This window comes from Electrona antarctica, assembly GCF_951216825.1.
Source record: "Electrona antarctica genome assembly, chromosome: 12".
Classification (NCBI taxonomy): Eukaryota; Metazoa; Chordata; class Actinopteri; order Myctophiformes; family Myctophidae; genus Electrona; species Electrona antarctica.
Window position 1 is genome coordinate 10,552,880 of NC_136793.1, and position 16,848 is coordinate 10,569,727.

At 43.2% G+C, this 16,848-nt stretch overlaps 1 protein-coding gene across 1 annotated transcript; it reads right to left on the minus strand.

Moving 5' to 3' along the window:
- Positions 1-14,921: 14,921 nt before the first annotated feature.
- LOC306933742 (NADH dehydrogenase [ubiquinone] 1 beta subcomplex subunit 2, mitochondrial-like) lies at positions 14,922-15,233 on the minus strand (the record flags this gene model as incomplete). The annotated part of the gene is made up of 1 exon (XM_079516049.1): positions 14,922-15,233. The coding sequence occupies one exon, from the start codon at positions 15,231-15,233 to the stop codon at positions 14,922-14,924; it is 312 nt and encodes a 103-aa protein (XP_079372175.1).
- Positions 15,234-16,848: the final 1,615 nt, after the last annotated feature.

A 16,848-nucleotide genomic window follows, 5' to 3' on the forward strand; every position in this document is an offset into this window, starting at 1 on the left:
CACCTGGGCTGGTTGCCAGGATCACATCCACCAATGGGGAGGCTGTCTGTGTCCTGTCATGGTTTCTCCTCTGTATTATCTGATTAACATCCACGATAACAATTAAAAGCAGTAAAGACACCTTTGATGCACAGCACCATTCAAATGCTCTGTACATGATCCCAAGGCCCCATTTGAAAAGTGACACCAAGAAGAACAACTTACAACCTAAAAATCACTGAGAGCTCAGTGGCACCCTTGTTTAGATGATGTCCATGTGAGCCAGAGGTTGTGAGTTCAAATCCAGCTGAGTTCCTGCTACTTTCACTTTGCAGCATGTTTTGGAGAATAACATCCAGAAGAGAACTGGAAAGAGATGGAAAGCTGAGGAGATTCTCAGAGAGCATGGTGGCCTCTGTGATAAGCTGCTGTCTATTATAACCACAGGTTGTGGGTTCAAGTTCAGCCCATGGCCTCAGACGGCATACTATAGCATGCCGTTTTTCATCATTTTTGAGGATTTGAAAAAAAGACGAAAATCACTCCGAGACAATGGACTATAGCCCATGGTCTCGGAGTGATTTTCGTCTTTTTTTTAAATCCTCAAAAATGATGAAAAACACTCTGAGACCATGGGCTATAGCCCATGGCCTCGGACGGCATACTATAGCATGCCGTTTTTCATCATTTTTGAGGATTTGAAAAAAATATGAAAATCACTCCTGGACAATGGACTATAGCCCATGGTCTCGGAGTGATTTTCGTCTTTTTTTCAAATCCTCAAGAATTATGAAAAACACTCCGAGACCATGGGCTATAGCCCATGGCCTCGGACGGCATACTATAGCATGCCGTTTTTCATCATTTTTGAGGATTTGAAAAAAATATGAAATCACTCCGAGACAATGGACTATAGCCCATGGTCTCGGAGTGATTTTCGTCTTTTTTTCAAATCCTCAAAAATGATGAAAAACACTCCGAGACCATGGGCTATAGCCCATGGCCTCGGACGGCATACTATAGCATGCCGTTTTTCATCATTTTTGAGGATTTGAAAAAAAGATGAAAATCACTCCGAGACAATGGACTATAGCCCATGGTCTCGGAGTGATTTTCGTCTTTTTTTCAAATCCTCAAAAATGATGAAAAACACTCCGAGACCATGGGCTATAGCCCATGGCCTCGGACGGCATACTATAGCATGCCGTTTTTCATCATTTTTGAGGATTTGAAAAAAAGATGAAAATCACTCCGAGACAATGGACTATAGCCCATGGTCTCGGAGTGATTTTCGTCTTTTTTTCAAATCCTCAAAAATGATGAAAAACACTCCGAGACCATGGGCTATAGCCCATGGCCTCGGACGGCATACTATAGCATGCCGTTTTTCATCATTTTTGAGGATTTGAAAAAAAGATGAAAATCACTCCGAGACAATGGACTATAGCCCATGGTCTCGGAGTGATTTTCGTCTTTTTTTCAAATCCTCAAAAATGATGAAAAACACTCCGAGACCATGGGCTATAGCCCATGGCCTCGGACGGCATACTATAGCATGCCGTTTTTCATCATTTTTGAGGATTTGAAAAAAAGACGAAAATCACTCCGAGACCATGGGCTATAAAACGACGAGTATAATAAACTGGAAGAAAAGTAACAAGTGTGTGTTCTGGTCCTGTTGATTGAGCAGAGCAGGACCTATAAACCTTGAAGGTTTATAGTTTTTCTCAGCTCAATCAACAGGACCAGAACACACCTGGGCTGGCTGCCAGGATCACATCCACCAATGGGGAGGCTGTCTGTGTCCTGTCATGGTTTCCCCACCCTTGTTTAGATGATGTCCATGTGAGCCAGAGGTTGTGAGTTCAAATCCAGCTGAGTTCCTGCTACTTTCACTTTGCAGCATGTTTTGGAGAATAACATCCAGAAGAGAACTGGAAAGAGATGAAAAGCTGAGGAGATTCTCAGAGAGCATGGTGGCCTCTGTGATAAACTGCTGTCTATTAGAACCACAGGTTGTGGGTTCAAGGTCAGCCCATGGCCTCAGACGGCATACTATAGCATGCCGTTTTTCATCATTTTTGAGGATTTGAAAAAAAGACGAAAATCACTCCGAGACAATGGACTATAGCCCATGGTCTCGGAGTGATTTTCGTCTTTTTTTCAAATCCTCAAAAATGATGAAAAACACTCCGAGACCTAGCCCATGGCCTCGGACGGCATACTATAGCATGCCGTTTTTCATCATTTTTGAGGTTTTAAAAAAAAGATGAAAATCACTCCGAGACAATGGACTATAGCCCATGGTCTCGGAGTGATTTTCGTCTTTTTTTCAAATCCTCAAAAATGATGAAAAACACTCCGAGACCATGGGCTATAGCCCATGGCCTCGGACGGCATACTATAGCATGCCGTTTTTCATCATTTTTGAGGATTTGAAAAAAATATGAAAATCACTCCGAGACAATGGACTATAGCCCATGGTCTCGGAGTGATTTTCGTCTTTTTTTCAAATCCTCAAAAATGATGAAAAACACTCCGAGACCATGGGCTATAGCCCATGGCCTCGGACGGCATACTATAGCATGCCGTTTTTCATCATTTTTGAGGATTTGAAAAAAATATGAAAATCACTCCTGGACAATGGACTATAGCCCATGGTCTCGGAGTGATTTTCGTCTTTTTTTCAAATCCTCAAAAATGATGAAAAACACTCCGAGACCATGGGCTATAGCCCATGGCCTCGGACGGCATACTATAGCATGCCGTTTTTCATCATTTTTGAGGATTTGAAAAAAAGATGAAAATCACTCCGAGACAATGGACTATAGCCCATGGTCTCGGAGTGATTTTCGTCTTTTTTTCAAATCCTCAAAAATGATGAAAAACATTCCGAGACCATGGGCTATAGCCCATGGCCTCGGACGGCATACTATAGCATGCCGTTTTTCATCATTTTTGAGGATTTGAAAAAAAGATGAAAATCACTCCGAGACAATGGACTATAGCCCATGGTCTCGGAGTGATTTTCGTCTTTTTTTCAAATCCTCAAAAATGATGAAAAACACTCCGAGACCATGGGCTATAGCCCATGGCCTCGGACGGCATACTATAGCATGCCGTTTTTCATCATTTTTGAGGATTTGAAAAAAAGACGAAAATAACTCCGAGACCATGGGCTATAAAACGACGAGTATAATAAACTGGAAGAAAAGTAACAAGTGTGTGTTCTGGTCCTGTTGATTGAGCAGAGCAGGACCTATAAACCTTGAAGGTTTATAGTTTTTCTCAGCTCAATCAACAGGACCAGAACACACCTGGGCTGGTTGCCAGGATCACATCCACCAATGGGGAGGCTGTCTGTGTCCTGTCATGGTTTCTCCTCTGTATTATCTGATTAACATCCACGATAACACTTAAAAGCAGTAAAGACACCTTTGATGCACAGCACCATTCAAATGCTCTGTACATGATCCCAAGGCCCCATTTGAAAAGTGACACCAAGAAGAACAACTTACAACCTAAAAATCACTGAGAGCTCAGTGGCACCCTTGTTTAGATGATGTCCATGTGAGCCAGAGGTTGTGAGTTCAAATCCAGCTGAGTTCCTGCTACTTTCACTTTGCAGCATGTTTTGGAGAATAACATCCAGAAGAGAACTGGAAAGAGATGGAAAGCTGAGGAGATTCTCAGAGAGCATGGTGGCCTCTGTGATAAACTGCTGTCTATTATAACCACAGGTTGTGGGTTCAAGTTCAGCCCATGGCCTCAGACGGCATACTATAGCATGCCAATTTTCATCATTTTTGAGGATTTGAAAAAAAGATGAAAATCACTCCGAGACAATGGACTAGAGCCCATGGTCTCGGAGTGATTTTCGTCTTTTTTTCAAATCCTCAAAAATGATGAAAAACACTCCGAGACCATGGGCTATAGCCCATGGCCTCGGACGGCATACTATAGCATGCCGTTTTTCATCATTTTTGAGGATTTGAAAAAAAGATGAAAATCACTCCGAGACAATGGACTATAGCCCATGGTCTCGGAGTGATTTTCCTCTTTTTTTTAAATCCTCAAAAATGATGAAAAACACTCCGAGAACATGGGCTATAGCCCATGGCCTCGGACGGCATACTGTAGCATGCCGTTTTTCATCATTTTTGAGGATTTGAAAAAAATATGAAAATCACTCCGAGACAATGGACTATAGCCCATGGTCTCGGAGTGATTTTCGTCTATTTTTCAAATCCTCAAAAATGATGAAAAACACTCCGAGACCATGGGCTATAGCCCATGGCCTCGGACGGCATACTATAGCATGCCGTTTTTCATCATTTTTGAGGTTTTAAAAAAAATATGAAAATCACTCCGAGACAATGGACTATAGCCCATGGTCTCGGAGTGATTTTCGTCTTTTTTTCAAATCCTCAAAAATGATGAAAAACACTCCGAGACCATGGGCTATAGCCCATGGCCTCGGACGGCATACTATAGCATGCCGTTTTTCATCATTTTTGAGGATTTGAAAAAAAGACGAAAATCACTCCGAGACCATGGGCTATAAAACGACGAGTATAATAAACTGGAAGAAAAGTAACAAGTGTGTGTTCTGGTCCTGTTGATTGAGCAGAGCAGGACCTATAAACCTTGAAGGTTTATAGTTTTTCTCAGCTCAATCAACAGGACCAGAACACACCTGGGCTGGCTGCCAGGATCACATCCACCAATGGGGAGGCTGTCTGTGTCCTGTCATGGTTTCTCCTCTGTATTATCTGATTAACATCCACGATAACACTTAAAAGCAGTAAAGACACCTTTGATGCACAGCACCATTCAAATGCTCTGTACATGATCCCAATGCCCCATTTGAAAAGTGACACCAAGAAGAAAAACTTACAACCTAAAAATCACTGAGAGCTCAGTGGCACCCTTGTTTAGATGATGTCCATGTGAGCCAGAGGTTGTGAGTTCAAATCCAGCTGAGTTCCTGCTACTTTCACTTTGCAGCATGTTTTGGAGAATAACATCCAGAAGAGAACTGGAAAGAGATGGAAAGCTGAGGAGATTCTCAGAGAGCATGGTGGCCTCTGTGATAAGCTGCTGTCTATTATAACCACAGGTTGTGGGTTCAAGTTCAGCCCATGGCCTCAGACGGCATACTATAGCATGCCATTTTTCATCATTTTTGAGGATTTGAAAAAAAGATGAAAATCACTCCGAGACAATGGACTATAGCCCATGGTCTCGGAGTGATTTTCGTCTTTTTTTTCAAATCCTCAAAAATGATGAAAAACACTCCGAGACCATGGGCTATAGCCCATGGCCTCGGACGGCATACTATAGCATGCCGTTTTTCATCATTTTTGAGGATTTGAAAAAAAGATGAAAATCACTCCGAGACAATGGACTATAGCCCATGGTCTCGGATTGATTTTCGTCTTTTTTTCAAATCCTCAAAAATGATGAAAAACACTCCGAGACCATGGGCTATAGCCCATGGCCTCAGACGGCATACTATAGCATGCCGTTTTTCATCATTTTTGAGGATTTGAAAAAAAGACGAAAATCACTCCGAGACAATGGACTATAGCCCATGGTCTCGGAGTGATTTTCGTCTTTTTTTCAAATCCTCAAAAATGATGAAAAACACTCCGAGACCATGGGCTATAGCCCATGGCCTCGGACGGCATACTATAGCATGCCGTTTTTCATCATTTTTGAGGATTTGAAAAAAAGACGAAAATCACTCCGAGACCATGGGCTATAAAACGACGAGTATAATAAACTGGAAGAAAAGTAACAAGTGTGTGTTCTGGTCCTGTTGATTGAGCAGAGCAGGACCTATAAACCTTGAAGGTTTATAGTTTTTCGCAGCTCAATCAACAGGACCAGAACACACCTGGGCTGGCTGCCAGGATCACATCCACCAATGGGGAGGCTGTCTGTGTCCTGTCATGGTTTCTCCTCTGTATTATCTGATTAACATCCACGATAACACTTAAAAGCAGTAAAGACACCTTTGATGCACAGCACCATTCAAATGCTCTGTACATGATCCCAAGGCCCCATTTGAAAAGTGACACCAAGAAGAACAACTTACAACCTAAAAATCACTGAGAGCTCAGTGGCACCCTTGTTTAGATGATGTCCATGTGAGCCAGAGGTTGTGAGTTCAAATCCAGCTGACATCCTGCTACTTTCACTTTGCAGCATGTTTTGGAGAATAACATCCAGAAGAGAACTGGAAAGAGATGAAAAGCTGAGGAGATTCTCAGAGAGCATGGTGGCCTCTGTGATAAGCTGCTGTCTATTAGAACCACAGGTCGTGGGTTCAAGTTCAGCCCATGGCCTCAGATGGCATACTATATCATGCCACTTTTCATCATTTTTGAGGATTTGAAAAAAAGATGAAAATCACTCCGAGACAATGGACTATAGCCCATGGTCTCGGAGTGATTTTCGTCTTTTTTTTCAAATCCTCAAAAATGATGAAAAACACTCCGAGACCATGGGCTATAGCCCATGGCCTCGGACGGCATACTATAGCATGCCGTTTTTCAACATTTTTGAGGATTTGAAAAAAAGATGAAAATCACTCCGAGACAATGGACTATAGCACATGGTCTCGGAGTGATTTTCGTCTTTTTTTCAAATCCTCAAAAATGATGAAAAACACTCCGAGACCATGGGCTATAGCCCATGGCCTCGGACGGCATACTATAGCATGCCGTTTTTCATCATTTTTGAGGATTTGAAAAAAAGATGAAAATCACTCCGAGACAATGGACTATAGCCCATGGTCTCGGAGTGATTTTCGTCTTTTTTTCAAATCCTCAAAAATGATGAAAAACACTCCGAGACCATGGGCTATAGCCCATGGCCTCAGACGGCATACTATAGCATGCCGTTTTTCATCATTTTTGAGGATTTGAAAAAAAGACGAAAATCACTCCGAGACAATGGACTATAGCCCATGGTCTCGGAGTGATTTTCGTCTTTTTTTCAAATCCTCAAAAATGATGAAAAACACTCCGAGACCATGGGCTATAGCCCATGGCCTCGGACGGCATACTATAGCATGCCGTTTTTCATCATTTTTGAGGATTTGAAAAAAAGACGAAAATCACTCCGAGACCATGGGCTATAAAACGACGAGTATAATAAACTGGAAGAAAAGTAACAAGTGTGTGTTCTGGTCCTGTTGATTGAGCAGAGCAGGACCTATAAACCTTGAAGGTTTATAGTTTTTCTCAGCTCAATCAACAGGACCAGAACACACCTGGGCTGGCTGCCAGGATCACATCCACCAATGGGGAGGCTGTCTGTGTCCTGTCATGGTTTCTCCTCTGTATTATCTGATTAACATCCACGATAACACTTAAAAGCAGTAAAGACACCTTTGATGCACAGCACCATTCAAATGCTCTGTACATGATCCCAAGGCCCCATTTGAAAAGTGACACCAAGAAGAAACACTTACAACCTAAAAATCACTGAGAGCTCAGTGGCACCCTTGTTTAGATGATGTCCATGTGAGCCAGAGGTTGTGAGTTCAAATCCAGCTGACTTCCTGCTACTTTCACTTTGCAGCATGTTTTGGAGAATAACATCCAGAAGAGAACTGGAAAGAGATGAAAAGCTGAGGAGATTCTCAGAGAGCATGGTGGCCTCTGTGATAAGCTGCTGTCTATTAGAACCACAGGTCGTGGGTTCAAGTTCAGCCCATGGCCTCAGATGGCATACTATATCATGCCACTTTTCATCATTTTTGAGGATTTGAAAAAAAGATGAAAATCACTCCGAATCAATGGACTATAGCCCATGGTCTCGGAGTGATTTTCGTCTTTTTTTCAAATCCTCAAAAATGATGAAAAACACTCCGAGACCATGGGCTATAAAAAGACGAGTATAATAAACTGGAAGAAAAGTAACAAGTGTGTGTTCTGGTCCTGTTGATTGAGCAGAGCAGGACCTATAAACCTTGAAGGTTTATAGTTTTTCTCAGCTCAATCAACAGGACCAGAACACACCTGGGCTGGCTGCCAGGATCACATCCACCAATGGGGAGGCTGTCTGTGTCCTGTCATGGTTTCTCCTCTGTATTATCTGATTAACATCCACGATAACACTTAAAAGCAGTAAAGACACCTTTGATGCACAGCACCATTCAAATGCTCTGTACATGATCCCAAGGCCCCATTTGAAAAGTGACACCAAGAAGAACAACTTACAACCTAAAAATCACTGAGAGCTCAGTGGCACCCTTGTTTAGATGATGTCCATGTGAGCCAGAGGTTGTGAGTTCAAATCCAGCTGACTTCCTGCTACTTTCACTTTTCAGCATGTTTTGGAGAATAACATCCAGAAGAGAACTGGAAAGAGATGAAAAGCTGAGGAGATTCTCAGAGAGCATGGTGGCCTCTGTGATAAGCTGCTGTCTATTATAACCACAGGTCGTGGGTTCAAGTTCAGCCCATGGCCTCAGACGGCATACTATAGCATGCCGTTTTTCATCATTTTTGAGGATTTGAAAAAAAGATGAAAATCACTCCGAGACAATGGACTATAGCCCATGGTCTCGGAGTGATTTTCGCCTTTTTTTCAAATCCTCAAAAATGATGAAAAACACTCCGAGACCATGGGCTATAGCCCATGGCCTCGGACGGCATACTATAGCATGCCGCTTTTCATCATTTTTGAGGATTTGAAAAAAAGACGAAAATCACTCCGAGACCATGGGCTATAAAACGACGAGTATAATAAACTGGAAGAAAAGTAACAAGTGTGTGTTCTGGTCCTGTTGATTGAGCAGAGCAGGACCTATAAACCTTGAAGGTTTATAGTTTTTCTCAGCTCAATCAACAGGACCAGAACACACCTGGGCTGGCTGCCAGGATCACATCCACCAATGGGGAGGCTGTCTGTGTCCTGTCATGGTTTCTCCTCTGTATTATCTGATTAACATCCACGATAACACTTAAAAGCACTAAAGACACCTTTGATGCACAGCACCATTCAAATGCTCTGTACATGATCCCAAGGCCCCATTTGAAAAGTGACACCAAGAAGAACAACTTACAACCTAAAAATCACTGAGAGCTCAGTGGCACCCTTGTTTAGATGATGTCCATGTGAGCCAGAGGTTGTGAGTTCAAATCCAGCTGAGTTCCTACTACTTTCACTTTGCAGCATGTTTTGGAGAATAACATCCAGAAGAGAACTGGAAAGAGATGAAAAGCTGAGGAGATTCTCAGAGAGCATGGTGGCCTCTGTGATAAGCTGCTGTCTATTAGAACCACAGGTTGTGGGTTCAAGTTCAGCCCATGGCCTCAGACGGCATACTATAGCATGCCACTTTTCATCATTTTTGAGGATTTGAAAAAAAGATGAAAATCACTCTGAGACAATGGACTATAGCCCATGGTCTCGTAGTGATTTTCGCCTTTTTTTCAAATCCTCAAAAATGATGAAAAACACTCCGAGACCATGGGCTATAACCCATGGCCTCGGACGGCATACTATAGCATGCCGTTTTTCATCATTTTTGAGGATTTGAAAAAAAGACGAAAATCACTCCGAGACAATGGACTATAGCCCATGGTCTCGGAGTGATTTTCGTCTTTTTTTCAAATCCTCAAAAATGATGAAAAACACTCCGAGACCATGGGCTATAGCCCATGGCCTCGGACGGCATACTATAGCATGCCGTTTTTCATCATTTTTGAGGATTTGAAAAAAAGATGAAAATCACTCCGAGACAATGGACTATAGCCCATGGTCTCGGAGTGATTTTCGTCTTTTTTTCAAATCCTCAAAAATGATGAAAAACACTCCGAGACCATGGGCTATAGCCCATGGCCTCGGACGGCATACTGTAGCATGCCGTTTTTCATCATTTTTGAGGATTTGAAAAAAAGATGAAAATCACTCCGAGACAATGGACTATAGCCCATGGTCTCGGAGTGATTTTCGTCTTTTTTTCAAATCCTCAAAAATGATGAAAAACACTCCGAGACCATGGGCTATAGCCCATGGCCTCGGACGGCATACTATAGCATGCCGTTTTTCATCATTTTTGAGGTATTAAAAAAAAGATGAAAATCACTCCGAGACAATGGACTATAGCCCATGGTCTCGGAGTGATTTTCGCCTTTTTTTCAAATCCTCAAAAATGATGAAAAACACTCCGAGACCATGGGCTATAGCCCATGGCCTCGGGCTATAGCCCATCGTCTGGGAGTCATCCGGTCTCGGAGTGATTTTCATCTTTTTTTTCAAATCCTCAAAAATGTAGATAAACGGCATGCTATAGTATGCTGTCCGATATGGGCTATAGCTCATGGTCAAAAATGATGAAAAACGAGGATTTGAAAAAAAGACGAAAATCACTCCGAGACCATGGGCCATCGTCTGGGAGTCATTTTCGTCTTTTTTTCAAATCCTCAAAAATGATGGAAAACGGCATGCTATAGTATGCCGTTCGATATGGGCTATAGCCGATGGTCAAAAATGATGAAAAACAAGGATTTGAAAGAAAGACGAAAATCACTCCGAGACCATGGGCTATAGCCCATCGTCTTGGAGTAATTTTCGTCTTTTTTTCAAATCCTCAAAAATGATGGAAAACGGCATGCTATAGTATGAGAACATGGACTATAGTATAGTCCATGTTCTCGAAGGGCATACTATAGTATGTCATTTTTCATGATTTCGGAGGATTTGAAAAAAGTCAAATCACGGAAAAGCGAAAGGCCATGTTCACGGAGGGCATACTATAGTATGTCGTTTTTCACGATTTTGGAGGATTCGATAAAAAAGGACAAAAACACGGAAAAGCGAAATGCTATAGTCCATGGTCTCCATCATCAATTGGTTCTAGTTCTAGTGAACAGAAATAATAAATAAATAGACTTGGTAACCTAACTGTAGGGATTACAAACACAGTAAAGAACCTGGGGGCTATCATCTATGAAAAGGTAACACAATAAGCAGAAAATAGAAATGAACCATGTAAATACAACAAATATAGTAGAGCACTGCAGGGAGTTGAACCCCGTTCCGGTAAACCAGAAATACCACACCAGTGCCTTAGTTTTTGTTTTGTTGTCATTTACAGGTCCATTCGTTTCAAAAGTAAAGTAATATATAAAGAAGAAAAACTAACATTTGAAAAAAAGGCGAAAGTCACAGAAAAGTGAAAGGCTATAGTCCATGTTCTCGGAGGGCATACTATAGTATGTCATTTGTCACGATTTCGGAGGATTTGAAAAAGAAGTCAAAAACACGCAAAAGCTAAAGGCTATAGTCCATGTTCTCGGAGGGCATACTATAGTATGTCGTTTTTCACAATGTCGGAGGATTTGAAAAAATGGCGAAAATCACGGAAAAGCGAAAGGCTATGGTCTCCATCATCAATTGGTTCTAGTTCTAGTGAACAGAAATAATAAATAAATAGACTTGGTAACCTAACTGTAGGGATTACAAACACAGAAGAACCTGGGGGCCATGTTCTTTGAGGGCATACTATAGTATGTCGTTTTTCACGACTTCGGAGGATTTGAAAAAAAGGCAAAAATCACGGAAAAGCGAAAGGCTATTCTCCATGTTCTCGGAGGGCATACTATAGTATGTCGTTTTTCTCGATTTCGGAGGATTTGAGGCACTGGGGAGGCACTGGGGAGGCACTGGGGGGACACTGGGGGGACACTGGGAGGACACTTGGGATGCACTGGGGGGACACTGGGGGGACACTGGGGGGACACTGGGGATGCACTGGGGGGACACTGGGGGGACACTGGGGGGACCTGGGGACTTCAGTGCAATGTACTTACATATGTTGCGACCGAAGGTCGCAACGTAAGTGTATGTAAGTACAGTGCAAGGAATGAGTGCATTCGCCATGTACTTGAAGGAAGCCTAATCTAATCACTCTTAGATTTTCTCCAGTTTATCCCTGAGTTTGAGTTTACCCTATTGTTGTAGGATTTTTATCCTTACATTATTGGGCTTTGTTTTAGGGTTAATTCACCCCATGGCTCCTCAATTAGCCAGTGGCAGGTTTTATGACTAGCTCGTGGCTTCTGTGAGGTTTAGGTTTAGCGTTGGAATTTAGGTTTACGTATTTGGTCTATTCTTAAAAACTAGATATATTTTTTTGTTATTTGAGTTTTTACTGTTTCTATTTAAAGAATAAAAATTTACATTTATCTTTCAAGATGTCCCTGTCATGTGTTTCTCTTTTGTTTCCTGAGCCCGGTGTCTAATGGCCCATTTGGTGTCAGTGACACCTCTTGCTTCTTGTCCCAGGTTGGTTTTGGTGTGGAATGTGCTAATGTGTCCCCTATTCAAAGTCTGATTTCCATTGAGTGTTGGCTTTGTTTAACAACTATGTGGCTGTGGAGTTTTGGTACAAAATCAAAACAACTTGTCTAATATTTTGGCATGTTTAAACCTCCAGGAAAATCCGTGTTGAGGTTCTTGGTCCACTGTCTTTCATTAAAACGTCTTTGTCCTACTGTCCAGTTGGGATTGTGTTGAAGTCAAATGTTGGACAATCCTGTAGTTGTCTTTTTTGCATTGTTAATATTGTATCTGTGTTGTCTCAGCCTTGCAGCTATTGTTTTACTCGTTTCTCCGACATATTGTAAGCCACATTTTTCACATGTGATTAAATAAATACAGTTGCTGGTGCTGGCTGTTATCTGTTGTTTAATCTCCAGCACGCGTTTTGTAGTTCTATTTTTAACTATTTGTTTGGGTTTGAAGTATTCTGGTCTCTGGCGTGCTGGTGTGTTGATTCCTTTTAGCTTGCTCTGTACCAGATAGTCTTTAAGATTTTTGTTTTTTCTGTAGGCTGATATAATTTTATATTCCTTTAGAAGATCATCTGTTCGGTTCTCAAAATTTATTTTTAATCTGTTGTTGGCTAGTCTGCTCTGTGTTGAATAACTGGTTACTAGGGCTATTTTTGGGCCTTGATCCCGTACTCTTACCTCTAAGAAGGTATTGTGAGCTTTCCGTAGGAATGTCCTGGTGTAACCTCGTAGTCTGAGAGCATTATATAGCGTTTTACAGGCTATTTTGAAATCACTTCCTTGCGTGCAAATCCTATGGAATCGCAGCAGTTGTGATTTGACTATCCCTGTGTACGAGTGTGGTGGGTGGAATGACGTTTTGTGTAGTAAGGCGTGAGTGTCTGTTTCTTTAAAGAATACTTTTAAGTCTAATTTCCCGTTTGTGTTGAGGCACTGGGAAGGCACTGGGGGGACACTGGGGAGACACTGGGAAGGCACTGGGGGGGCACTGGGGAGGCACTGTGGGGAAGCATTGGGGGGACAATGGGGAGGCAATTGGGCTAATGTGTCTCTTATTCAAAGTCTGATTTCCATTGATTGTTGGCTGTGTTTAGCATCTATATGGCTGTGGAGTTTTGGTACAAACTCAAAACAACTTGATATTTTGGCATGTTTAAACCTCCAGGAAAATCCGTGTTGAGGTTCTTGATCCACTGTTTTTCATTAAAACGTCTTTGTCCTACTGTCCAGTTGGGATTGGGAAAGTCCAGACACTTTTAGAGCTGCAATGTCATGTGCCATGCAATGTTAAACAATCCTTGTAGTTGTCTTTTTTGCATTGTTAATGTTGTATCTGTGTTGTCTCAGCCTTGCAGCTATTGTTTTACTCGTTTCTCCGACATATTGTAAGCCACATTTTTCACATGTGATTAAATAAATACAGTTGCTGGTGCTGGCTGTTATCTGTTGTTTAATCTCCAACACGCGTTTTGTGGTTCTATTTTTAACTATTTGTTTGGGTTTGTTTGAAGTATTCTGGTCTCTGGCGTGCTGGTGTGTTGATCCCTTTTAGCTTGCTGTGTACCAGATAGTCTTTAAGATTCGTCTTTTTTTCTGTAGGCCGATATAATTTTATATTCCGTTAGAAGATCATCTGTTCGGTTCTCAAAATTCCTTTTTAATCTGTTGTTGGCTATTCTGCTCTGTGTTGAATAACTGGTTACCAGGGCCAATTTTGGGCCTTGATCCCGCAACAGTGTGGTGGGTGGAATGACGTTTTGTGTAGTAAGGTGTGAGTGTCTGTTTCTTTAAAGGACACTGGGGGACACTGGGGGGACACTGGGGAGGCACTGGGGAGGCACTGGGGGGACACTGGGGAGGCACTGGGGAGGCACTGGGGGGACACTGGGTCAGGGTCAGGGTTAGGAATTCAAAAATAAGACTTTGAGTATGTTAGTTTCATATCCATTTGAAATATCCAGTCGATGTTTGGGAAACACAAACATATATGTGGCACACAATTGACAATGTGTCTGTCACTGTCTGAGCAAATCGACACGTCATGATGATGTGCGATGATAAGAGCGCCCCTCACTTCACACAGGTGTGCTGTGTGATTTATCTTGTCTTTGTTACTCAAAGCAGAGCCATTGAAAGGAAAGTTCTGGCCCGGGCGGTTAGCTCGACCATCTGGGCACCTAGGCTGCCAAGCCAGCCGGACGACGTGCCCCGGGTTCGACTCCCCTTTCCTGTCTGTATACTGTCCCTATCAATGAAGGCATAAGAAGCCCCAAAAACACATCTTAAAAAAAAAGGAGAGTTCTGCCGATGAGAGGGCAGAAAACAGCCCGGTCACTTGGTTCATGTAACTCGTTTGTCACTCTAAACCCCATAGACTCCAATGCATTCCGTAAACGTCCGGTTCAGGCCTTTGTCACTCTTCGCCAATAGAAGTCTATGTAGAAGAGCCGCCTTTGGACTGGCCCCATGAAGTGAACAGAGTTGTCGTAACTCTCTCAACTATACCACTCTGACTCAAAGATGGTGCCACCTTTCCATTGAACTCCATTGAACTCCATTGAAACGGTTCCTCAGCGATGTACAATGATGCCTTTTCAGTGCCTTCTGGAACTTCCTTCCTCTTCCTCCCTACTCCAATTCAGCATCATCTGGTGGGATTCCTAGTTCTTCATCTGTCCATTTGGAGGCATCGGGCCATGGGAAGTGGCCCAGCACCGCATCAGGGTCATGCCAGCAGTGCCAAAGGATCCAGAACCACATGGCAGCACTAAGGAGCTCTGATTGGAACTTCTGATGCTTGGTGAGTTGTGGATATTGCCTGTACTGGGGCTCTATGTGTGGTCCGCCGCCAGCCCTTCTAGTGGCAATCCTGTGTGGGCCACGGTGGAAGAGTTGTGTCCCAGCTCGAAGGACCCCTATGGCCCTCCCTATAGATGCCATGATGCTTTTATTGGACCAAGTATATTCTAGAAAACAAGCAATCCATTCAAAACCACCTAGGCGTGGTCGTTGAAGAAGTGGCGCTAAGACCGAAAGAACAACCTTTGTTGATCCTGCAAGGGGGATTTCTGGGCACGTACACTCACCCATGCGGGTATCTCCATACGTGGCCATGTGACGTCAGACACAACAGAAACAGATGCCGGACAACACCGATTTGTGCCGATGTCGATCATGTCCATATTTGGGCATTAGCTGCCCGCCCACACCATTCATGAATCATGTGTCATAGAATGCGCCGCGTTGCGACACATTGTGAGCTTGTAGATCTGCTATTTTCAAATGGACCAAATGTATAGGGTTGAAGTGGTTAATGTATGTTTTCTAATCAAAATTAAAATCACCAAAGTAACCAGTAACTAAAGTTTACAAATAATTGTAGTGAAGTAAAAGTATACAAACTTTGGCTCTGAGATGTAGTCGAGTAGAAGTAAAAGTACTGGGAATTGGAAATACTCAAGTAAAGTACAAATACCTCAAAATTGTACTTAAGTACAGTACTTAAGTAAAAGTACTTAGTTACTTTCCACCACTGGTAAACATCTGGGTATGTCAGGATCACCAGAGGAAACAAAGTTTCTTAGTCTTGCACTGCATGCTGCTTGGCTTTAAAGCACTCCCTTCTCATGAGCCCGGAAGTCCACCCATTGCTATTCTGACAGCGGATGGACCGCTAGAAGGCCTACAGGGTCTATTGCCTCTCTTCCCGGTAGGTAGCGTCAGGTAGCATCAGTTGATGATTCCACCGGTGAGCAGGGCCTTCTTCTATGTGTAGCATTGCGCGGAAAGCGGGGATTGAACCCGGGCTGGGTCTTGGCTGGGGGCTACAATATTGTAGCCCCCCGCTTTCCGCACAATGCTACAATCTGGCGTAGTCGGCAGGACGTGAAGCGTGATATCCTTGCGTGAGGGACATGAGGAACATCGTGTGCGGCGGTCCGCGGTGTGAAGTGAGAAGCGCGAGGACGCGCTTCAAAGACTGGGGGGGTGATTGTAGCCCCCAGCCAAGACCCAGCCCGCAACAGCCCTGCCAATCGGGCTCAGCCCTATTGGCACGACAGGTTGCGCGTTGGTCTGGCGAGTGGGAGGCCCGGGTTCAATCCCCGCAATGCTACATATGCATGCTGCATAGTCCACAGAAGTTGCAAATGCATCCACTGCACCTACAGTATACTACATTGACGATGGTAGTAACAACAGAGCAGTTTAACGTCGTGCCCAGGACACACGCACACGAGCACGCACACGTGTGCATATGTGCCCTTTTTCTCTCTCTCCATCTATCTCTCTCTCTCTCTCGTTAGAAGGGAGGAGCTGGGAGAAGATGTGGAGCCATTTAGGAGACCGTGTCTGACTCAACATGTCATATATCTGTCACACACACACACACACACACACACACACACACACACACACACACACACACACACACACACACACACACACACACACACACACACACACACACACACACCATTAAAATGTCTCTGTGCCGTCTACCGTCTACCAAGGCTGCCCCTGGATATATGACACTGTGTGTGTGTGTGTGTGTGTG